The sequence below is a fragment of the Lampetra fluviatilis genome, chromosome 8, assembly GCF_964198595.1.
Source record: "Lampetra fluviatilis chromosome 8, kcLamFluv1.1, whole genome shotgun sequence".
Taxonomy (NCBI): Eukaryota; Metazoa; Chordata; class Hyperoartia; order Petromyzontiformes; family Petromyzontidae; genus Lampetra; species Lampetra fluviatilis.
In genome coordinates, this window is record NC_136282.1 from 16,051,388 (window position 1) to 16,076,228 (window position 24,841).

General features: G+C 59.6%; 1 protein-coding gene across 6 annotated transcripts in view; it reads left to right on the forward strand.

Moving 5' to 3' along the window:
• The window catches only part of LOC144933962 (xylosyl- and glucuronyltransferase LARGE1-like), a 128,530-nt gene that overhangs the window by 100,547 nt on the left and 3,142 nt on the right, over positions 1-24,841 (forward strand). For 5 of the 6 annotated variants that reach the window (XM_078859336.1, XM_078859337.1, XM_078859339.1 and 2 more), the window contains 11 exons: positions 8,696-9,440; positions 14,798-15,207; positions 15,476-15,558; positions 16,812-16,935; positions 17,068-17,239; positions 18,054-18,158; positions 19,930-20,042; positions 20,166-20,291; positions 20,703-20,858; positions 22,970-23,133; positions 23,874-24,152. In XM_078859336.1, coding sequence (XP_078715462.1) covers positions 9,335-9,440; positions 14,798-15,207; positions 15,476-15,558; positions 16,812-16,935; positions 17,068-17,239; positions 18,054-18,158; positions 19,930-20,042; positions 20,166-20,291; positions 20,703-20,858; positions 22,970-23,133; positions 23,874-24,152 — 1,838 coding nt within the window. In that variant the 5' untranslated portion in view covers positions 8,696-9,334. Of the gene's footprint in view, positions 1-7,974; positions 7,995-8,695; positions 9,441-14,797; positions 15,208-15,475; positions 15,559-16,811; positions 16,936-17,067; positions 17,240-18,053; positions 18,159-19,929; positions 20,043-20,165; positions 20,292-20,702; positions 20,859-22,969; positions 23,134-23,873; positions 24,153-24,841 lie in introns of those variants that run through there. The other variant, XM_078859341.1, reaches the window with a different exon arrangement.

Here is a 24,841-nt window from a genome sequence, read left to right on the forward strand (position 1 = left end):
CTCCCCCGGCGCGGGTCCCGGCAGTGGCGGCGGCGCCCCCGGGACCCGCTCCAGGGGGACGGTGGCGGTCGCTGGCAGCCGCTGACTTCGTTTGGCGCGGGGAATCTGCACGGCACGCCGAGCGCCGAACACCGAGCTAGACCGACGATGGCCTTTATTCATAACCAGGCGAGAGCCCATTGTGAAGGAGCGGTGGCTAGCGAACTGTGCCATGGATCTGCGTTGACGTGAACTCCACCCCACGTATCATTGCGCCTGGAGTTCTCGATTAGGAGAGGTGGAAATGTCTCCACTTAAACAAATGCAAGACGAGCAACGTTGGCGCAGCCCTTAAGAGCACCGAGTTAATGAGTCTGGTGACCTGAGTTCGATTCCTGGCCGATTTATACATCAACCATTCCTGGACCACGTCGTTTTCCTGAAGAGCCGCGTTATGGTTTGACAGCTGGAAAATGTGTAGCGAGCTGACTCAGCTGTGTAACCTAGGCTTCATGTGAAGAGGGTCTTCTCGTGAGTCTAGGTTTCCCTGTGAGTACCGATCTCCCAATGAATCCAGTCCAGGTCTCCCCGTGTCTCCACGTGAGTGCAGGCATCCACGTGAGTCCATGCAGGTCTCCCTGTGACTCCGAATCTCCGAGTGAATCCAGTCCGGTTCTCTCTGTGGAGTCTCTCCTGTGTCCTTGGCTGGGCCCCCCCACCGCCCCCGTGTCCTCGCCGCTGATTGTCGCTGGGAGCGCGGCGTTCACGGCTTTTTTCCGCAATTCTAGAAATCGCTGAATTGTCGTCGGCACCGTGGCGGCTGCTCCCTGTGAACCGTGTCATTTTTTCTTTTACGTTTCATAAAAGCGGCAGAAAAGGCGAGTGCCGCGTTCACCATAAATGTCACCTTGGCGTGGCGTCCCCACACGCACACAGACGCGCGTGTGTGTGCGCGTGTGTGTGTGCGCGCGCGTGTGTGCGCGTGCGCGTGTGTGCGGGACTGCGTCTACGAGTGTGAGTCCGGGGGGAGCGGCGGCGCAGTGGTTAGCACACGGCGCTATGAACCCAACCAAGATCCAAATTCGATTCTCGCTCACGACCAACATCGGTGATGAAAATTTGAACTGGTTCTGGGCATCCCCTAGGTAAACTCAGCCTTAAATGAGTAATCGGTGCAGTGTGTATAAAACATCGGCAATGAAGAAACAAAGGTGGCCGGGCCTCGTTCTGCCCACACCACTCATGTGTGCCGTACCGACCGTCAGTAGGCGCTACCCGTGTGGACTACACGAGGGATGTTTGCCTGTGTGTATGCCATCACGAACAGCCTCTACCACCTCCCTCTGCATACCGCCACGCTGCCCTCATTGGCACCGCGCCAGTGACGAGGGCCCTGGTGCTAGGAGTGACCTCCCCCCCCCACCTGGGCAATGCCGCCCCCACGTCATAGCCCGGCGTCTGGGCCCCGTGCCGCCGTTGTGCCATTAACAAGAAACTGAGCCCCCGTAATGAATCACCCAGCATCACTGGAGAAGATAATACAAGGAGAGTAAAAATTCAAACGTGTTCGTAAACAAATGGACTTGACACACAACACGTACAATATAGAGCAATAGTTCCACTGCTGGATGAAGTTTATCCTGAGGTCATCACCACCTCTCATGGTGATGATCTCCACCCGGAACCTGCCCACGAGTTTATCTCATCACTCCGTCTCCTCACTGGACGTGCTCTGGGACGCGTTCCAGTCCTTGGCTGCCACTCCCATCGTTCTGCTTGACCACCGGACATCGTCCCTTCTAGCCGTGCCATGTCATGCCCAAGCCCGAAATGAAGATTCAGATTTTAACTGCGTCACAGCTATAACGAATTTATAGCTGAACACCCGCAACTCTCGCTCTCACCTGGCGACCGAGGAAACCTCGCTCCCTCGCTCTCACCTGGCGAGCGAGAGACAAGAGGGAGCCTCGCTCTCTCGCTCTCACCTGGCGAGCGAGAGACAAGAGGGAGCCTCGCTCTCTCGCTCTCACCTGGCGAGCGAGAGACAAGAGGGAGCCTCACTCTCTCGCTCTCACCTGGCGAGCGAGAGACAAGAGGGAGCCTCACTCTCTCGCTCTCACCTGGCGAGCGAGAGACAAGAGGGAGCCTCACTCTTTCGCTCTCACCTGGCGAGCGAGAGACAAGAGGGAGCCTCACTCTCTCGCTCTCACCTGGCGAGCGAGAGACAAGAGGAAACCTCGCTCCCTCGCTCTCACCTGGCGAGCGAGAGACAAGAGGGAGCCTCGCTCTCTCGCTCTCACCTGGCGAGCGAGAGACAAGAGGGAGCCTCACTCTCTCGCTCTCACCTGGCGAGTGAGGGAGCCTCGCTCCCACAGAACAGACGCGGCTTTCTCCGATGCGTCGCTTCCCATGGATCCGTGCGGCGATGGCGACATTTGTTTTTCATTGTTCAGCGGCTTTGCTGCTGCTGCTGTTGTTGTTGTGTGCGAGTTGTTAACAACTGTTTGTCGCTGCACACGGCGGCCGCGGACGGCCCCGCAAATGATTTATGCTTCGTCCTTCACGTGCTCGCTGGTGCAGTAATCGCGTTTTAATGAGCGCGACAGCAGCTTCAGCCAAACCTGTGTCCCCCCCCCTCCCGCTCGCTCGGAAGAGAGAGGGGAGCTTTGTAAACAGCGAGAGATGTGATGATGTTTGTGATTTGCGCGGTAGCGGTACGCACGCGCGAGAGCCATCATTAAACCGTCTCTGCGCCCAATTTGGTTAAATTCCTGCTCTGGGAATGACAAATCGGTTTGGCAGTCGTGCGACGGACACTTCGCTCATTTGTGGAGTGGGTGGGGGGAGTTGCTGGGCCCATGTTGTGTGGGGTTCAGAGGTCACTTGAAGAAGGTATCTCAGAGGTAGCTGTGTGATATCTGCTTCCGCGGGCCATTCTCTAACAGCGTGGAGGTTCGTGCACTGCTCTGTGTGATTTCCGAAGGGATTCTCCATCTCATTATGACGTCGGTGAAATATGAAAATTTTTACAAAAAAGATTGTCGAATAAAAGAAACTAAACAAAAAGACAATGAAAGGAAGATGGTAAAAAAATGTATGTGATGTTGGGGCTGCACTCTAAGCTCCAAGTTCAGGGTTCAATTACTGATCAGGGCGAGGAAAGACACGGGCTTACTAGATCTCACCATCTTTGTCCACTATCGCTTCTGTCTGCCCAGCAGTTGAAGAGCGACACTCCAGCACATCGAGTTGATTGGTCGAATCGCAAGTGGTGGGGTGAAGTGTGGATACATCCACCCACGCATGTCTGGCCAGCGCAGATTATTAAAGAAAAAATATTCCGTCTAAGCAGAGCGCCTATCCCTCGAGCTCGCCTGTGGAGAGGCCACCCTTGCCCTTTGACCTTTTGTGAAAATCGATGACAGCATGGGGGGGAGGGGGGTTACTCGACGTGGCTTGTCTGCGGTAAGAGGATCGCGCTGCCTCTGCCGCTGCTGCGCCGCACGCACGGGGAGGACGATGTGCGTGCACGCGCGCGTGTGTGTGCGCGCGCGCGTGTGTGTGCGTGCGCGCGCGCGTGTGTGTGCGTGCGCGCGCGCGTGTGTGTGCGTGCGCGCGCGCGCGTGTGTGCGTGCGCGCGCGCGCGTGCGTGCGTGCGCGCGCGCGCGCGCGCGCGCGTGCGTGCGCGCGCGCGCGTGTGTGCGTGCGTGCGCGCGCGTGCGTGCGCGCGTGTGTGCGTGTGTGCGTGCGCGCGTGTGTGCGTGCACGCGCGCGTGTGTGTGCGTGCACGCGCGTGTGTGTGTGTGCGTTTATACATTCGTGTGTCCGTTGGGAGTAGTGGCACAGTGGGTAGCGCACTGCGCAATGAAACCCACTCACAGCCAACATCGGTAGAAGAATATCTGACCCGGTCCTGGTCCTCCTCTAGGTCGACTTTGTCATAAAAGAGCACCTGGCGCACCGTGTAAACATCGTAATTGGGGAGCTAAATACAACGGAGCGTGGTGCTGGCCACCCAGCCCCTCGTGTGGGGTGAGTCAGCCTTAATCACTGCTCGCTGTATGACACTCGTCCTAACAGTTTGGTGTGGATATCCAGGGGGGTGGAGTCTTTGTGTTGCGCGTTGTGCGAATTTCTTTTGCGACCCCTGCGTGCCGCACGTCCGTTAGCGAGAGAGCAATCCTCGTGTGGTGCCGCTCAAGGCGTGGGCTGTCCACCGCGGGGTGGACACGCCGCCGCTCTTGACGCGGCAACACGGAGCGCGCGACGCCGCCTCTCGACGCGGCGATGCCGTGGCGCCTACGACCAAACCACCTGCAGCGTGGCCCGTCTCCTGCAAGCTAAGCGGGCATGAGCCTGGGTAGTGCTTGGATGGACGACCGTGCGCTCCTCCCGTGGATGTGCCACTTGGAGGCCAACAGAGGGCGGTGCGGTAAAAATCCATTCTCGTGCCAACCCAGCATGGTGAAATATGGTGAAATATGGTGAAAGAACCCGCACGACCCACAGTGCAGCAGCGGAGTGGCGCGGGGGCCGCCGTGTGCGTGGCGATGGCTCCGCACTGGCCCTGCACCACGCGGCGAAGGACGCGTGCAGAAAAAGAGTGTTTCCGATTTATATGCAAGCCGTATGCAAATGTTACCTTGGGGCTAATGTAGCAGATGACACAGAACAAACGAGACGGAGGACGGGCGTTGCAGACGAGACGGAACAAAAGAGGCCAACGGGACGAATGATCGGGCGGCTCCGACTAAACAAAACAAACAGAGTCGCGTCCTCAATTCCATCGTGACCCCGAGCTGTAAGCGCCGAGTGCGAGGGCTCGGGTGGGGAATTGATTCTCCCCGGGCCCAGCGATCCCGCGCGGTGTCGTGGTGCGCACACCCGCACCTTCAAATCCACAGGTCGCCGGTTGGATTCCATCTCGCGGAGCCAGCGGTGGAAATTCCCCATTCCTATGGTGGGGCAAGTGTAACCATAGAACGTCCACTGTTGATTTCCCCACATGTTGGAACGTATTTTGTCGACCCCCGGAGGGACGACGGGCCGAGTCAACGCCAAACCAGGATTTTTACTTGCAACCTTCCAATCGCTCGCTCGAGCCCAGAGCCACGAGGTCGGATCCGCGTAGAGGGTAACCTCGGGGCTCTCCTTGGTGGCAGGGCTGCACCTTTACCGCTTCCCCTTCATGTTTGGGTAAAGCGTGGGAGGGCCGCGCCCAGACTGATCCGGGGTGAGGAGCGTAACTCAACGTCCGCCGGGACGAGCCGGGGAGGGAAGGGGGAGGAGGGGGGGGTCACTTATGAGTGGGCGCTCCTCACCACCCGCTTCATTCCGGGAGGTCAGACTGTCCCCCTTGAATCACCTTCCCCGCCGGCTCCGTGCACCCACGTGACCGCAAGTAGCGGTGTAGCCTGGAGTGCGAGACCCCCTCACCCCCCGAGAGACAAAGGCAGCGGTGGCTTTTACTGTACTGATGACTACTCGCTTGGATGAGACCGCTATTACACGGTTGTCTCATTTCCCTCCTTACGCTGCTGCCTCAAACGTCGCAGCCACGGCTTTTCACTCTTTGGGTTGGTGGTCTAGACAAGGCCGAGCGCAGCGATGCCACGTGGCGTGCGAGGCGTGATGGGCGGGCAGAGTCGCCGCTCTCGGCGGTGCCTGGAGACCCCTCGTGCGCGGTGCGCCCCGCGCCTCCTACGGTCAGCTGCCGACCTCTCGCGAAGTTGACCCCCAATCACTCAGAAATGAACACGATTTTGACTTGAGAACCGAAATACAAAATCCGTCTTTATTTGGTTTCGGATGCGTCGTACTGGCTCCACGCCGATTAGTGATCGTCAGCACCTCGCTGCCGGCTGCTGCTGCTGCTGCTGCCGGCTGCTGCTGTTGCTGCTGCTGCTCGGGCTGCTGCTGCTGCTGCTGCTCGGGCTGCACTCGTCGACTCGGCGTCGAGTGACAGGCGCAGCGTCGATTCCGCGCTGACGGTCGATCGCCTCGCTCACGATGCACGCGTCAAATCGTGCGTCTGAGAATCTATTATTTACAATGAATGCAATGACGTGGCAATGCTTTGGTAATGATATGGTAAATTATATGCTCATGTAACATTCACTTTAACAGAGCGAAGTGCTCTACAAGCGACCCGGTAACAACGAGACAATGTAATTGATTCTTGATTGGATGGCAGCCCTGAATCATGGCAATTGAATAAGCTGGCTTAAGGGATGAAGGGGGGAGGGTGGGGTGGTGTTGAATAATTAATACTGCAGGCGTATGCACCTAAACACACACACAGTGTACGTTACAGTTCCCAGAAATCACCACGCCGCAAATTACTCGGTTGAGATGGACACAGTAATTGTCGCCCCCTGCCACAATAACCTGGCAGGACCCTCTTCAAAAATAGCCATGAGACTGCGCGAATCTTTCCTAAGTAAAACAAGCGGAATAGCTGTTACAATAATCACAGCGGCGTGACCCCCCACCCAGAGTAGCGATTGTTTAGGGGGTCACGACCCCTGGCGAGGTCGGCGGTGAACGACCGCGGGGCCTCGTGCACCGCGGGTTCCGTTCGCTCGTTCGTTCTCACGCCGGCCCTGGCAGAGGGAAGGAACCGATGGCGCCCGCAGGCCCCCATGTCCAGCCACACCCCCCTCCGTGCAAAACTCCACGAGTGGAAGCGACTGTCGCAGCAGCAGAGCCTCGGAGGTGACGGCGCCGCGACTGGGCTGCCGCGCCTGGAACTGAATTCACCTCCCGGGATTAAATTAGCGGCGACAGCAGCAGGGAGCAGTGGTGCGAGGTGGCGGGGGGGGGGAGCAGGGTGAAGAGGATAGAGGGGGGTGGGTCGGAGAGGAGGGGGTGGATGAAGGTGGAGGAGGGGGTGGAGTACGCGCAGAGTGAGTGCGGCCACCAGACGTGCCCCCCCCCACCCTAGTCACGAGTCAACACGTGCCCCCCCCCCATCGTCACAAGTAAAATTGTATGCAAATGATATGCTAATATTTGTATGGAGTCGGTACGTGTCCTGGCTGTCCCAGGATCCTCTCTTGTTGAGGAGGTAGCTTTTACCATGTATTCTTAGGGCATTAAAGATCTCGGATGTTGTCAGTGGCAAAGATAATAGTGGCAAAGAGAAAGAACAGTGGTCGACCTCTCGCGTCCATGAGTGTACAGGGGGCTCCCCCTCGTCTGGTGTGGTGGGTTATTGTGACTGTCGCCATGACGTGCCCAGTGTTGTGTAATATCGGAGGAGGCCACGCGGACTGGGTGCGTGAACTCCCATTGTCTAATTCGTGCCGCTGCCGCCACCCGTAGTCCCTAATCCCTCCGGGGTGTCACGACGCCGCCGCCCGCAGCCCCGCGTCGTCTCGGACGGAGCGGCGAGCGGAGCGAGGGGGCGCCCCCGGCAGGTCGCCTCGCTCTGTCGGGCGAGGGGCGGGAGGCCGTGGGGGGTGGCGGGCTGCGTGGGGGTCGTGAGTTACGCGCCCCCAGGGGCCGTAAACATCGCAGTCCCGCACGCGTCAGGGGCGGCGCCGCGTAATTTACGCGACAATTACAAACGATAATTTAGCCGTTCATAACCCACACCTCTGCCGCTTGGGGTATTGGTGCAGCTCCCTAGTTTTGCCATTAGCTTGTAATTTATCGCACGCCAGGATGGGTGAGCCGCCGGTGTCCGCGGTCGTGGCGGCGCTGAGACGAGAGGGCGGTGGTCGTGGTGCGGGTGGTCCGAAATTGGGCGGGCCCGCCCCGTGAGTTCAGGCGAGAGTGCGTGATGGACGACTTGCCCGGGGCTCCCGTAGCCCTCCCGCCCGCCCGCCCGCTCGCCCCACAGGGGAAAACCGCCGATCCCGTGCGGGGGCGCGGCGTGCGCTGTGGATAAGGCCCCGCGCCCTCGCCGCACCCGCCGGTCGCCGTGCTCAATCTACCCCGGCCGGCGTGCGACCCGCTCGGTGAAGCATCAGGAACGAGCAGCGGGCGCGGTGCAGCGGCGCGGAGAAGCGACGGTGCGTTTATTTCCACTGCGAGACGGGGTCGCTCCACGAGGGGAGCACGTGGATTGCGTGTACATTGGGTCTTCACTGCGTAATATTAAACGTATCAAAAATAAAATTGCAGCACCACCATTCTTGCGGAGAGGAGCAGCAAAGCAGCAACCCCCCCCCCCTGCACCCCATTCCCAGATGTGCCCCCAAGTGGGCGTCTACAGCAACAACCAGCGTCGTTTGCAATCATCGTGAGCCACGGTCAATCCACTGCTGGATGAAGGCCTCCCCGCATCATTGCCATTCCCCACCGTACCGTGATGCCGCATGCTGCGGAAAATGAGCCGATGCTGGGTTCCCGCTCAGCAGGAGATGATGGGGCGATGTGGCGATGATCGGTGGGGCGATGGTGCGATGTGGCGATGATCGGTGGGGCGATATGGCGATGATCGGTGTGGCGATCATCGGCGGGGCGATGGGGCGGTGTGACGATGGGGCGATGGGGGCTTCTGGTGTGCCGAGTCGGCACGGCGTCCATTGTTGCTGACAACCGTTGTGCACCATTAGGAGGGTTTGTGCACGATCAGAACAAAGTGTGCTCAATTTTGTTGAACTTAATCAGTTGTGAACATTGTTCGTTAATTCGGTTTTCTTTAAATGTACTTATTCTAATTGAATGGTTCTAAGTAATTTGCTAATCGAGTTGTTTCTCTCTCCTTCAGGGCCGCGGTCGCCGATGCAGATTTAATGACGCGACCGTCGGATGGCAGAACATCGCTGTGAACACCACCGCTCCCATCGCTCGCACGGTGGCTCCATCTCCATCACCTGACTCCCATCGCCACCGGCACGCCGCCGCAGCCACCTTGCCTGACTGCCGCACTGTAACGGCGACTCCGCAGGAATCGGCCAACTGCCGTCGTCGCTGGCATCACCGTGACGCCGGAGTGTCGACGTTGTTCGGCCGAAAAACATGAAGACAAACTCGGCACACATCACCTGAGCACGACGGATCAAATCGGCCCAATCGGCCTGGGTCACTCTCTCAACTCCACACTCACCTCTCGCTCACCTCGACATTCGCCACCATCCCCACTGCCTCCCTCGCTCAAGCTCACGCGTACCCAGGAGAAGTGAACGGCACCGTCCACCACCTCCCCGACATCATCGCGACCGCTCGCACCCCTTCACGACCGCCTTCGCTCACTCGCGCTCGGTCTTCCTCAGCATCGCTCACCCCCCCGCCCGTTCCCCACGCTCGCGTCCGGCGCGGAGATGGAGCCGAGCAGCGCGCCACACGGGCCCCGGGGCCCGATCTGATCCACGCGTCTCCACAGCCCGGCCTGCTCGCCACCCCCACCATGCTGGGCCTGTGCCGCCGGCGGGCCCGCATCCTGCTCGCCACGGCAACGCTCCTCTTCGTGCCCATGGTCACGTGGCTCTACCTCTTCACAGGCAGCTTCGAAGGTTTGTGAGGAGGAGGAGGCCCCCCTCCCTCTCCTTCCTTGCTCCCTTCACCACCGCACCTTTCCTATACTTTGCACTCGTTTTGGATGTTTGTGTTGTTGTAACGTTCTCATCTGACCCTCCTGGACATCTTTGAGAAAGAGCTTTATAGCTCATCGAATTCCTCCAGTCTAAATCAATATTGTGATTCTGACGCCTCAACTAAACCACCACGGGACAGCTCTCCCACGCTTCTCAGGGATGTTCTGCGTGTCGTTTGGCAAGATGTCCGACGTTTCGCTCCATGTGCTGGAGCTCCTTCAGGAACTTAAACAAGAGGCTCACCTCCCACAGATCCATCCATTGAGTAGGTCCGCAAAAATCTGTCAAAACTCGACCTCCCCCCCCCCCCTCCCTGTACGCACGCGGACTTATTACACCCCCACCCCCCCACCTGCGTACGTACGCCTGGCGCACCCCCCACCCCTGAATCCTACAGAACGGCCGATATTTAATCCACACAGAAACGATCAAGGATTAATAATATTAACGTGTTTAAGCAAACAGATAGTCCACTGCCGGCTGCATTGAAGTATTAAGTCGTGTACCTTGGCCACTTATTTTGCTGAGCTGCGTGATAGCTGCAGTCAGGGGCACGGTGGCACACGAGTGACACCTCTGCCACAGTCCTACTTCTCCCGGCAGGACTTGTTGTCTGACACCTGACGACACTGAACTGTGGCTCATTTTGAAGGCCAATGTAGACAAATTATTATTGAGGCTTCACCCCCCCCCCCCGTTTCCTATGCGTACATTGTTAGTAGACCCCCCATACGCAAGCGTACGCATTTGGGTTACCCCCCTCCTTCCCCCGTCCATGCGTACGTACTCAATGAATAGCCCCTAAGCATTGCCGGCTGCTGCTGTAGCTGCTGCTGCTGTTACCGGATCATGATGCTGATTGGCCAAGCTACATCAGACAGCTGAGCCAATGTCAAACAGCAGCAGTAGCTGCTGCAGCTGCAGCTACTGCTGCTGTTTGACATTGGCTCAGCTGCAGCAGCAGCCCGCAACGCTCTCCTGACCAAGCTCCCAGGACGTGGAGCGAAAAACTTCAGACATCGTGCCGATATTTTGGCGACAGTTCCCGGAGGAGACTCCCCGCGTGACTCTCTCCGTGCCGCGTGGCGCTCGCAGCACCGCCGCTCTCCGCGGGGCCTTAATCAGCGGGCTGCTAACGCTCCGCACACTCTGCCAATTAAGCACCGCTCGCACAATGCCATCTCCTTGAGTGGAACGGGAACCAGACTGCCGTGGTAATTCCCCCTCGAGCAGCCCGCGCGGAGGCGGACGGGCGGGGATAGGTAGTCGCCGTCGGCCCGGAGCCAGGCCTCGGCGCGCGGTGATTAGCACGAAGCGCAATCACGTTCGATCGCCTTCCTCGCTCTCTCTCGAGGCGAGATAAGTGCGCAGGTAATTATCGGTCGGGAGAGGAGCTCACGAGGCAGAGGGCCGCAGGGTTCGGCACCGGTGCTGTCGGCAGGGTCTGCCGTGCCGATCGTGGGCCCCTCGCCTCCGGTGTTCACCCGGCAGACGTACGAGGCCGTTGTTCGTAAGCCGTGCACGCCACACTCGGACTTTACCGCCCATAGAGTTCTTCATCTTCACCATGGTCGTCAATCCTTCCTGATCAGGACTACGATCCTCCCGCTCCTGTCGTCAAACTGCCTTGTCTAGTTAAGCACGGGCTGTCCTGGTCACCTCGTTCATTCATTTAATTTGATGCAAGCACTGGACTTCTAATTAACAAATGGATTAATATATTATCACAACCTCACGTCATGGTCTCGTGTCCACGGCAAGTTATTCATTGTCAGCAGCTGGATTCACAACTTAGACATTGATGTAGAGCTGCTATTCAAGTCATATCCATTCGGCAGATGAAGAAGATTGGATGAAACCAGTAACACTCCTTCGTGGGTTGCTTGTTCTAGAGAGACTGGAACCATAGTAATATGGAACATTCACTGCCAATTCTACAATTGTGGATGCATTTCGGACGCTTGAAGCACGTGGGTGCCATCGTGAAGGGGCTTGTTTCCTTGGGAACAGCATGTCCATTGGTCAGGCCCGTGATTCGGATAGAAATAACTTGTCCACCTTTCTCGATAAGAGAGAGAAATGCTCGTGTAACATCGCGGTCTGTCGGACGTACTCGCACTGAATGTTGTGTCCTCGCTGCGATGGTGGTGATGGTGCATTCAGCTTCAAGTCTGGGTCAAACCGTTGACTTATTCCCAATTATCTTAAAAATGGACAGGCCGCAGGCAGTCGGTGGTGTAGTGTGGATGGCTCGGCCTTCGTGCAAGGCACAAGGCATCCAAACAGTAGCGCCCCCACCCACCCCTGCTGGAGGCTGCGGTCGAGGCTTCCCATCGTCGAGGCTTCCCATCGCGAGAGGAGCGAGGGCCTTGGTGTCAGCGACCGTTGTCCTGCGGCGCAGGGCGGTGAGCCTCGAAACGGAGCCCTCGTCCTCCGCAACCTTGGCCCAAGCCCGGCCGCTTCCACTCCAACGCAGACATCCGAGCGCTTGTAAGGAATGTTAGAATGGTGGCTGAGCTGCAGGGAACGAATTCCATGTTTTAGATGATTTAAACGCACACCTTGAACGTTCGTGACAAAGATGAGCGGCCGATTTTAAATCTGAAAACGTGGGGCGCCGGCTGAGATAAGGGGCTCAAATTTCAAAGTGCTGTGATTTTGTTCCCACTTCTGAGAGCACGAGTTATTTTAGTCTTGCGACCCATTTACATCTCAATACACGGCTCCCCGGCGGGCGGCGATACACCCGGAGCGCCACCCGCTCCTTCTGCTGGGAAGAGATAATAATTCTCATTTGTTAGAAGCAATGCGAAGGCGACGCACGCGCTCTCTCGCGCGCTCTCTCGCACTCTGCTCGCGCATTCGAGCGGCGCGGAGGGGGCGACGTGAAGCGGGCGCGCGGCCCCCGTGACGGGCACCGCTCCTCGCGCCCCCTTCGGGACCGCCCGGGACCCTCGTCCACTCCCCGTTATCGTGCCGTGACGCCGACAGACTCCCCCGACCTCACCGGATGGCCGGCGCGATTGGGGACAATCGGGGATTAAGGAGCGGGCGAACCGTGGCTGTCGCGCGACCGCCTGGCAGCGCGGCCCGCGGAGGCATTGCGCGCTGATTGCCTCTATTCATCCACGGTACGGGGGGTGGGCGTAGGCGGGGGGGCGCCGTCGGCAAAGCGGGGGTTTAATCCGCTCCGGCCACGCGCCCCGACGCCGCGGTGCCAGCGCCGGCCCGCTGGCCCGTGGCAGCCTGGGGAGTGCTCTCGCGTCTACGCCAACAAACGCTCGCTTGCAGAATCTTGAGCGACCTCTGAATGGGCCGGGAATTCTAAAACATTCGTCGATAACGCAGCAGCAGTAAAATGAAAAACATGCACAACAGTCGATGTTCCGTGGAATGACCCTTCCTCTCCTACTAAATATCCATATCATGTATATACGTTGAACATATTCCGCACCATACGAAGCCAACATCTTCCAACGCAGTATCTCACGCAATATTTAGAGGATTCTGGATGGGGCGTGGCGGTGACGGTCGGGACAGTGGTGGTGATGGCGGCAGTGGAGGAGGAGGTCCCACGCCAGTCGCTGTGGCATTCCAGTCCGGCCGCGCGCGGCGCTGTCATTTAGCAGCGCTCACTCACACAGTGTGGAGCGGGGAGCGGGGAGCGGGGAGCGGGGAGCACAGCTGGGGCTGTGAAGGTGTTCTGGCTGCTTCGCGTTAATTTTGTTCATTAACAGAATCGTGTTTCCACCGCTCAAAACCACAGCAGACGAATGAGACATTGCTATCCGATGAGCTCGGGGTTTCTTTCAGTACAGGTCAAAGGTACATTGGGAATTGCCGAGCGATTCTGGCGCGTGCCGAGCGTGCCGCGCGTGCAGGGATCGATTTGAACCGACGGGTGAACCGGCGCATCGCCGCTGCGCGCGCCCAACAGGCGACGCCGACTCTTGCCTCCGGTCGTTAACGAAGGGAAATCAGATCAACCAAGAGAGCGGCACCGTAAATAACGAGCGAACGGGGGGGGGGGTTAGGGTTGGGCCACCTGTCCTGGGTGTCCCCGGGTCGCCCTCCTTGTTGTCGTAGCCGTCTCCTCGCGCAACCCGTGGAGTGCAGTCTGTGGCATGGATACCGTGCAGGAGAAATGATCGGATGCACGTGGGGAAGGTTGCCTGCATAAAAAAACGAACGCGTTGCACGTCGTGAAAACCGTGGCTTATGAACAACGCGTATACGAGAGGGGCGTGGACAATTAGTAACCTTGGTTGTGATCGCTCAGGGACCGGTGCTCTTGATTGCAGGAGGCGTTTTGGTGGCTGAAGCGGTGGCTGGTTCGCTACCTTGTGGGTCGGCCGCTCCAGCGGCACCGGCCTCGCTCCGGCGTCCCTCGCCACCCGGGACACGCCGGGCGCGAGCGAGGGAGATGCTTTACGAGCGCTCGTAAAGAACGCGCAAATAAATAGAGGACATTGATGGCCCAGCGTGAAGCGCTGCGACACTTTCATAGCTTCCGGGGGATTTCTAAACGAAGGCCAAGATGGATGCTGCACTGCTCGGACCGAGATCGTGGAAATTGAGATTCTTCATCCATTGTTTGTGGCGATCATTGCATTGGGACTCACTGTTATGTATGGTCACCACCATGGAGCATTGTCTAACGATGATGAATGCCGTGAACCGCCGCTCCGGGATCGCGATCGCAGATGCGGGGGCGGCGCGGTGAACGAACGGAGCTCGCTCGAGCTGCCGCCGCCTCGGGTGTTTGTTGTTCAGGAGGCGCCGCGAGGCTCCACCACTGCCTAATGAGCAGAAGCAGAGGGACGGCAGGATGGGCGCTGTGCGCGTGAGCTGCAGCAGAGGCGCGGCTTTCACCGTGGCGCGCGGAGCGGACGCGGAGTCGAGGGCTCCGTGACGCGATCGTCGGCTCTCTCCACGTACAGAACTATGTCACACATCCACCCCGACTGCCCATACCCCCGCCTCTTCATAGATCCGCCCATGTGTCAGTCCCCAGGGAGACGGATGTGCGATGTTGTGCTGTCCACTATCTTCCCATATGCAAAAATGTATCTTCCCCAAGCTAACATCCCAAACCAGGACTCTCTTCAGAATAAACCTTAAGGCTCGGTCGGGTTTTAATTGTACGATCGAATCATAATAATTTGCGGATCCTGCAAAGTCTCGCCGAGTCTCAAGACTGTGTCTGCGTGTGGCGTGAACGAAGACGGCTCGCCAACGTCTCCTCGGCGTCCCCTTGTCGTCTGCCTCGCGCACAGGCGGGGCCCTGGCCTGGGCCCAGTCCAGCGTCCTGCAGCACGCCGGCAATCCCCGAGCGGCGCAGGCGGCGCAGGGGGGGGCGGGCACGGGCCTCCTGGGCGCTCCGGGGGGGGGCCCGTCCCCCGCGATGGGAGGAGGCGCCGACGGCGAGAGCCCCGGCGGCTCGGGAGGGGGGCGGCACCGCGGCAGCGGGCGGGCGCTGGAGCTGTGGGCGCGCGAGGTGGAGGAGGAGAACCGGCAGCTGCGCCGCAAACTCGGGCTGGGCGCCGGCGGCGGCAACCGCACCCGCTTCTCCCCCCGCTCGTCGTCGTCCGGCGAGGACGCGGCCAAAGCCGGGACGGGCGCCGGAGGCGGCGCGGCGGGCAACCGCAGTGAGTGCGCGAAGCACCCGGCCGTGCAGAAGTGCGAGGTGAGCCGAGTCCCGGGGCGGCGCCGTGGGATGGCGACCCGGTCGGGGCACATCGCGGGGGTGGTGCGGCGCGTGCGTGCGGGTATCGTTTTGCGTGAACGTTGCCCGCACGCCGAGAGGGCGGAGGGACCCGGGGACGGGCGACGTTGCCAAGGAATTCAACCCAGGTGCGCGCACGATGCCGCCCGTGATGCAGCACTCCACCACCGCCGCCCTCTCACCGCGCTCCTCCCCCGCCACTTCCTCCACTGTCCCCCTCGCCCCGCAGGTGATCCACATCGCCATCGTGTGCGCCGGCCACAACGCGAGCCGAGACGTCGTCACCCTCGTCAAGTCCATCCTCTTCCACCGGTCAGGCCCCACCACGCCGCACCCCACACCACATCGCACCGCGGCGCACAGATGCTTGCCGAACAAAAGCCTGCCATGCAATATATTTAGCATCATCAAGAGCAGCCAGTGTCTATCCGCTGCTGGATGAAGGCTCCCCCGCGCCACCGCCATCATTCGTGGCCCAGTGCCGCTACCGATCTCACCGCTTCTCCACGGCGGGCGTCCTCTGGGACGCATTCTCCGCCCGGGCCCCCTTGCGAGTGCTCAGTGGGGGGGCGTTCCGGGCGATTCGGTGGCGAGCGGCGTGGAACGCGAGAGCGCAAAATTAAAACGATTGGCTAACGGCGACACACGGAGGGGAGGGGCTCGTGTGGGTTCGCGGTCGCCCGCACCCCCCGCCCCCCCGCACCCCCGCCCCCCCGCACCCCCGCCCCCCCGCACCCCCCGCCCCCCCGCGCCAACGCGGCTCGGCAAGGAGTGAGCGGAACGATTACGAAGCTCGTGTCGCGCACGCTCGCGCGTAAACGTGAACGTGCGCGCCATTTACGAGTGCCGCCGCCTCCTTAATGAACACGAATTAAGATGCTTGTGGAGGTGCGATCGCGCTCAAATGAAATGTAAATCCAGATCGTATCACGTTGCGCAAATTGCTTCTTGTCGCATTATTCATTTCCTCTGCAGCTGTCTTAATATACGGAGACTGGTGCCCGCTGTAGGCAGGCGCGTGATGTCTAAAACATGCAACACTTTCTATGAACACAAGTCCTGAGCCTCAACCATTCAGTTCTTTCGAGTTGGTTTCCTCGACAAGGCCGAGAGCAATGTGCACGTCACGTGACGTACACGCAATCTCCTTGTGCGAGCTGCTGTCGCTCGTCACCCAGAGATCTGGGGTCATCGGTCGCGCTCCTCTCCTTCAGCCACTCGCTCAGAGGCTGCCCCTGCCGTCCACTGTTCTACGTGGGGCACCTTTCCGCACGTGCGTGTGTCGAATATCTGAACTGGTCCAGCCTTAAATGGGGCAGGCATGGTGCTGGCCACTCACCCCCTCGTGTGTCATGCCTGACTTCATAGGTGCTCGCGAACAGCACTTGCCCCAACAGCCTGTGTGGGCTACACGAAAAATTCATAGTCTTGTGTGAGTGTATGTGCACGTGTGCTGCCTGTGTGCATGTACGTCCGGTGCCTACGTGCGTATGGCTACGTGTGCGGCCTCTGTGCCTTAACGTAGGCGTGTGTTCGTGCGTGCCTGTGCATGTGCACGTGTGCAGGAGGAATCCTCTGCATTTCCACTTCATCGTGGACCACACGGCTCAGCACATCCTCAGCACGCTCTTCAAGATGTGGATGGTGCCATCACTCCGCATCGACTTCTACGGGGCCGACGAGCTCAAGGTTGCTGCGCAGTCACAGCAGCCACAGCGACGCAGAAGCCGCAGCGACGCAGCAGCCGCTGCAATGCAGCAGCTGTGCGTGCGCACGTGTGTCCGACCGTGCGTACGTGTGTGTGCATGCGTGCGTATGCAGTCCGAGGTGTCGTGGATCCCCAATAAGCACTACTCGGGTATCTACGGCCTGATGAAGCTGGTGCTCACGCAGGCCCTGCCGCCCTCGCTCGAGAAGATCATCGTCCTCGACACCGACATCACCTTCGCCACCGACATCGCCGAACTCTGGGCCATCTTCCACAAGTTCAAAGGTCAGCCTTTCATTGCCCTCCCGATGACATACGACCCCCATAGCACGAACCGCCCATGAAAATCGTGAGAGAGACAGAGATGGAGAGACGGGGAGAATTAATTAGCAGCGTTGACGTATTATCCCGGTGATTGCGGGCCATGCTTCATCCCAAAGAGCAGTCAGTTTTTGACCCCGAACCTTTTGCTAAAATTGGATCTTGGAATGCGGTCATTGGAGCAATCGATCGCACGCGAAGGTCTGCGGCTCGCTCCCGTGGCTCGGCACCGCATCGGGCGAGCGAGCGGAGGCGCAGGAGCACACGGCTCTCCGCCCTCTCCCCCAACCTCCCTGCCGTTGTCGTCACTGTCGCGTGGACGGCAGACGGATTCTCATGGAGTGCTCCTTCGTTGCTCCGGGCATAATAATTAACATACCGAGCGTTAGTCTGAGCGCATTGTGCTCGCGCGTGTGCGTGTCTTTGTCTTGAGTTTAAGTGTCCGTGTGTGTCTGCACATCTGCGTGTGTATTTGTATACGTCTGTGAATGTATACATATGTCTCTGTGTGTACCGATATGTGTAAGTGTGTGCGTGTACAGGTCCGTCTGTCTGCGCTGAGAGCTCTTGGGTAGTGATCATCACAGCTGCGCTCACCGCCGGTGGTAATTGGTATGTGAACCTCACCTGGGGTGCCAGGTGAGGTTCACATACCAATTACCTTAATGGGCAGCCTGAACAGGCGCTCTCAAACAGCCCAGGTCCCCGGCGGCCCGCGCACCGACTCCGCGAGTGACCCTTGCCCTTGCGTGGCCCCCACGGGGCGCACGCCGTGCAGGTCAGCAGGTGATTGGGCTGGTGGAGAATCAGAGCGACTGGTACCTGGGCAACCTGTGGAAGAATCACAAGCCCTGGCCAGCACTGGGGCGAGGCTTCAACACAGGTAACAACAACGCAGCTCACCTGTGACATGCACTGCTCACCTGTGAGATGCACAGCTCACACCGTGCCAGTTGGAGTGATGACACAAATGTAACAAACCCTGGGAAGTGCGAGAGGCACTCATTTGGAGACGGACAGAGGACCATGTGGAACAAACAACAAAGGCAAACTCGAGACTGTGAGTGGGCATGGGCAGGACGTGTCGCTAGAGGGGATGTGGCTGCTTGCCTCCCACAGCTAAAACAAAAAACACACATTGTAACCGGTTATTGGCCAAAAAATAACAGGAGCCTCTATGCCAGTCTTGAGACTCTGAGGCTTTCCTGAATGAACAAGAATTTTAATGCAAGAAGAGAGACAACCCAAAACAGTCAGGGATTCATTTCTCGCTCAATATTTTATTTTCTAGGTCACGAGCATGCTTAGGAACTAGAGCAGTCCTAGTGACTGGAGCAGGCCTAGGCACTGGAGCAGGCCTAGGAACAGGCACGCATAGGCGAGAGACTCGGCCTCAATGAGGTGGCATCGCCAGTGCCAATTCTTTTCTGAGTCGCTGACCCGAACCAGCCCAGCTAAAATGAATCCCCGGGAACAGCGGCTGCCTGGAGAGGGGAAGCAGCGCCACTGCAGTAAACGGAATCCGGCAGACGGAGCCGCGGGCACCGAGCTCAGGGCCGCGGTGTTTCCTCGCCACTCCCCCCTCTCCGGAAGGGCACAGCGGTGCGCCTTGGGACGAGGCAAAGGGAGACAGAGTGGCAATCGCAGGCCATTCATATGGCGCGACGAGAGGACGCTATCACCGCGGGCACGGACACGTCCTTGGTGACGCCACTGGATGTAGTTGCTATTGAATCGCGGAGTGGGGCTTGCGTTTGTGTGTGCATGCGTGTGTGTGTGTGCATGTCACGTGGGCCGTGTAGATGGAAATGGGGGAGGGGGCGGGCGAGGTGGAGAAGGGGGGGGCCGTCAAATTATTCCAGCCGGTGCGCTCAGCTCCCGTGACCCCGCGCGCCATTCCGGCAGAGATTTCCAGGAGAGACGGATGACCACATTAGCAACGGCGTGGTTTGATTTATCCCCGCTCCTACCACCACGAGCTCCCAATCAAGCCTCTCGTTAACAGGCGCCGCCATCTCTCACCTGAGACTAATTAACTCTTTAAACAGAGCGCCCACGTGGCGGAACATCGGAGGGGAAGGGCAGGGGAACGGCCTCCGCCGTCAAGCTTCCATAATTGTCTCCAGCGTCGGAGGACCGAGTGAAAGGAAACAAATGGGGTGATCATTATTATATTTCACTGTCTATTTCCCGCAGTGCAGCTCCCCGTTTCAGAGAACCGGTCCCTGGAACCGGATATCACAGAGCTACTTCTGAGTTCCCGTCAAGTGACTCCTTATCCACACTAAGGTGTGGCGCCCTCCCACCCGCCCCGCTGCAGAGAAATATTGGTCGCATGACCGTCAAGTCGATTCTCATAACTCTCTCCACGTGACACCCTGGTTCAATCGCAGGCAGCGGTTGAAACCCGGAGCAGGACCCGAGGTGTCAAAGTTGCCGGCTCGGCGCCTCCAACCCCCGAGACGCCCAATGGCGCCTCACAGGAGGTCGTTTATTTGCCACGCGGCAGGAAACTGAGCCATCGCTTAACCGTGCCCGGCTTAAACAAGGTTCTGCTCTTGTACTGGTAACAACGTAGAGAGTGTTTAAGTGAGGAGATGGCGGTGTTCGTACAAAGGTGGCGGCGGTGTGTGCCCTGCGCGTGGCGCTGCCAGGCGTGATCCTGCTGCTGTTTGAGCGGCTGCGTCAGATGAAGTGGGATCAGATGTGGAGACTCACGGCGGAGCGCGAGCTCATGGGCATGCTGTCCACGTCGCTCGCCGACCAGGTGAGGTGCCGCTCACGCCGCACAGCGCACGCCGCGCTTGCCACACCACACGCGCCGAGCGATCGCCGCAGCTGTCTCTCTGCGCCGTCTTCGTCTCACCGCGCGCGCGTGTCCCCACGTCAGGACATCTTCAACGCGGTGATCAAGCAGAACCCAGTGCTCGTGCACCAGCTGCCCTGCTTCTGGAACGTGCAGCTCTCGGACCACACGCGCTCTGAGCAGTGCTACAAGGAGGTGTCGGACCTCAAGGTGACGCGCGCACGCGCACGCACATACTCACCTGCACATGACACACACGTGCGCACATAGACACGCACAAATAGACACACACAAGCGCACGTACGCACACACACGCAGATACAGACACGCACAAAAATAAAATAAAAAGATCCTCCGTAGTAGCCTGAACATACTGTTGGGGCAAGTGCTGTTAGCAAGCAGCTATGCAGCACACGCAAGGGGGTGGGTGGCCAGCACCACACCAGGTCGACTTTGTCTGCCCACTGGTAATGTTTACACACCACACCAGGTACTCATCTGGGGCTGAGTCGACCTAGCGGAGTCCCCAAACCGGTTCGGATATTCAACGCTGATGTTTTCCCAAGAAGTGGATGATGATGATGATTGTTGATGATGACAACGACGACGATGGTGGTGCAGGTGATTCACTGGAACTCGCCCAAGAAGCTGCGAGTGAAGAACAAGCACGTCGAGTTCTTCCGCAACCTCTACCTCACGTTCCTCGAGTACGACGGCAACCTCCTGCGCCGCGAGCTCTTCGGCTGCGCCAGCGACGGCGACGCCGAGAGCGAAGCGGTAAGCCGCGGGGTTACGGTGGGGTCGCGGCCTGCCTCGGGGTCACGGTGGGGTCCCCGCCTCGGGGTCACGGTGGGGTCCCCGCCGCGGGGTCACGGTGGGGTCGCGGCCTGCCCCGCGGACTCGGCCGTGAGCGTGAATGTGGTCGAGCGTGGTGGGAGTTATAGGTGGGGTGAGAATGATGAGTGTACGGATGAGCATGGTGTGTGTAGGTATGGGTGTGTGTGGTGTGTGAGAATGGCGAGCGTGGTGTGTGAGCGTGGTGGTTGAGTGTGGTGGGTGAGCACGGTGAGTGTGGTGGGTGAGCGTGGTGGTCGAGCGTGGTGGGTGAGCGTGGTGGGTGAGCGTGGTGTGTGAGCTTGGTGGTCGAGTGTGGTGGGTGAGCATGGTGAGTGTGGTGGGTGAGTGTGGTGGGTGAGCGTGGTGTGTGAGCGTGGTGGTTGAGTGTGGTGGGTGAGCACGGTGAGTGTGGTGGGTGAGCGTGGTGGTTGAGCGTGGTGGGTGAGCGTGGTGGGTGAGCGTGGTGTGTGTGGTGGGTGAGTGTGGTGGGTGAGCGTGGTGCGTGAGCGTGGTGGGTGAGCATGGTGAGCATGGTGATTGTGGTGGGTGAGCGTGGTGGTTGAGCGTGGTGGGTGAGCGTGGTGGGTGAGCGTGGTGGGTGAGTGTGGTGGGTGAGCATGGTGAGCGTGGTGGGTGAGCGTGGTGGGTGAGCATGGTGAGCGTGGTGGGTGAGTGTGGTGGTTGAGCGTGGTGGGTGAGCGTGGTGGGTGAGCATGGTGAGCATGGTGGTTGAGCGTGGTGGTTGAGCATGGTGGGTGAGCATGGTGAGCATGGTGGGTGAGTGTGGTGGTTGAGCGTGGTGGGTGAGCGTGGTGGGTGAGCGTGGTGGGTGAGCGAGTGTCACCCACGCCACTCCGCTCGACTGTCTCTTCTGACAAAGGCGCAGGTGGCGTCCTCAGCCTGCACCTTTGACTACGCATAACATCAACCGCACAAAGGCGGCACCATCACGGAACGCAAGCGCGGCCCTCATTACCACTTTAAAGTGCTACTGACGACTAAAGAACCCTTTGCAAAAAAATTACGTTTCAGACATTTAAATGTAAATCTCACCGTTATTTAAACGCGCCGGGGAAACACTCCAATTAGGGCGCGTGCCCTGGATTTGTCTACACGGAGCGCGCTTTCATGTCCAGCTCGCGCGAGCAATCGCCCGCCCGTCCACGCGGTGCCTTCAAAGCCTCGCTCGCCCACTCACCAACCAATCATCCAACTCGCACACCGCTCGCCCACCCGCTCGCCGACCAGTTTCACACATTCACCATGAATGGTCAGTGAATCGAGCTGTCGGTAGCGGTGCTGATGATGGTGGTGCTCAGGGCCGTGGTGGTTGTAGTGGTTGTGGCACTTGGGTCTGTTATGGTGGTTGCTGTTGGTAGTAGAGCTCTGGGGTGTAGTGGTGGCTTTGTGGTGGACACGAGGTTATGGAGATGTTGGTTCACGAGTGAAGACCCCTCCCTCCACCTCGTGTCTCCGCTCACTCAACCGGCGAGTTTCAACATTGCCGCCCGATCCCATTCCCTGCTAACGCCGTGTTCAACACGACAGGGGACATGTTGAACATTGGTCCTTCTTCACAGCAGAGAGGAGGGTCATCGCTCGAAACATCGCCCATTGTCTTCCTCTCCTTCAGTGCCACCGAGTTGTTGCCGAATGAGTTGGGATCGTGGTTTTAGTGCACCACTGCCAATGCAGCGTCGCACGGTATTGCAATGAGATCGGTGCCCAGCAAATGAGTCGTGTTTGACGACAAATTCCTCCAACGGCCAGCGGCTCGTCTCACTTGGGGCGGGGGATGGGGGGGCCCTGCTCAGGGGCACGTGACCCAGGGTCCTGTGGCTCAGGGGAGGCCCGCGTGCAAGCCGGGTGCAGGGTTGCTCGCCTGTCGTTCAGTTCCCCTTTACTAAATCCTCGTAAAGAGCTCATTATCTTCATTAAGCTTATTTGATATTTTACTGTGTAACTATTTTGGATTTGTGCGCGTGCTGATTTGTGTGTTGATGTGCGTGCTGATGTGCGTGTGCGTGCTGATGTCGTGTGCGTGCGAGCAGCTGCAGAAGAAGCTCTCGGAGCTGGACGAGGACGACCTGTGCTACGACTTCCGGCGCGAGCGCCTCACGGTGCACCGCACGCACCTCTACTTCCTGCACCACGAATACGTGCCCAGCGCTGACGGCACCGACGTCACGCTCGTCGCGCAGCTCTCCATGGATCGGTGAGCGCGCCGCTCCACCGCACTCACCGCCGCGCTCACCGCCGCGCTCACCGCCGCGCTCACCGCCGCGCTCACCGCCGCGTTCACCGCGGAGCTCACCGCCGAGCTCACCGCCGCGCTCACCGCTGCGCTCACCGCCGCGCTCACCGCCGAGCTCACCGCCGCGCTCACCGCCGAGCTCACCGCCGCGCTCACCGCCGCGCTCACCGCCGCGCTCACCGCCGCGCTCACCGCCGAGCTCACCGCCGCGCTCACCGCCGCGCTCACCGCCGAGCTCACCGCCGAGCTCACCGCCGCGCTCACCGCCGCGCTCACCGCCGCGCTCACCGCCGCGCTCACCGCCGCGCTCACCGCCGCGCTCACCGCCGCGCTCACCGCCGCGCTCACCGCCGCGCTCACCGCCGCGCTCACCGCCGCGCTCACCGCCGCGCTCACCGCCGCGCTCACCGCCGCGCTCACCGCCGCGCTCACCGCCGAGCTCACCGCCGAGCTCACCGCCGCGCTCAGCGCCGCGCTCACCGCCGCGCTCACCGCCGAGCTCACCGCCGCGCTCACCGCCGCGCTCACCGCCGAGCTCACCACCGAGCTCACCGCCGCGCTCACCGCCGCGCTCACCGCCGCGCTCACCGCCGCGCTCACCGCCGCGCTCACCGCCGCGTTCACCGCCGAGCTCACCGCCGAGCTCACCGCCGAGCTCACCGCCGTGCACACCGCCGCACTCACCACCACGCGATGCGCAGGCTGCAGATGCTGGAGACGATTTGCCGCCACTGGGAGGGCCCCATCAGCCTGGCGCTCTACATGTCGGACGGCGAGGCGCAGCACTTCCTGCGCTACGCGCAGGCCTCCGAGATCCTGTCACGCCGCGACAACATCGGCTACCACGTGGTGTACAAGGAGGGCCAGTTCTACCCGGTGAACCTCCTGCGCAACGTGGCCATGGGCCAGGTGAACACGCCCTACGTCTTCCTCTCCGACATCGACTTCATCCCCATGGATGGCCTCTACGACTACATTCGGTGCGTGCGCCCCCCCCCCCCACTAGACCCCTCCCCCACCCCCCCACCACACCAATAACAACACAACCGCCATTTGCCACTGAGTGACGGTGACGTCGCCACGGCGCCTGTGCTAGGCCAGGTGCACTTTGAAACCAGGCCATGAGATGACTGGTAGATGCACCAGCTGTGCCCCCTACAGTCCCAACTTGCTGCATTTTATCCACCCATCACTCCACTCGTTGTTGTGAGCGTTGCTCCTCTGCCTTCCGTTGTTGTTGGAGGGTGACTACCTCCAACTGCTCAGTAGTGTCCTTCACGAGCTTCCTCCATCGAGGATGATCTTGACACTGCATGTATCAGTCGTGGTTGACCAATAGGGAGCCATCCCTCAACCGCACTCGGGCATCCATCAGCCTCCCACTAGATGGAAATTCCTCCGGTACAGCCATGGAAAGCTTCTCGAACTACTTAGTCAAAGATTATGTTAAATCATGTGGGAGCCAGAGGACATCCCTGTCACACCCCAAGTTGAACAGGGAATGGGTCCGACTCCTGGCCACGTAGCTTTACCCAGACCTGCTCACCATCATGAAGGCCCATAATGATTGTGAACAGAGAGTCAGGGACTCCGAAAGCACGAAGAACTGCCCACAGCCCTGGCCTGTTGATAGTATCATAGGCCTTGACCAGCTCAAGAAAGCAGAGAT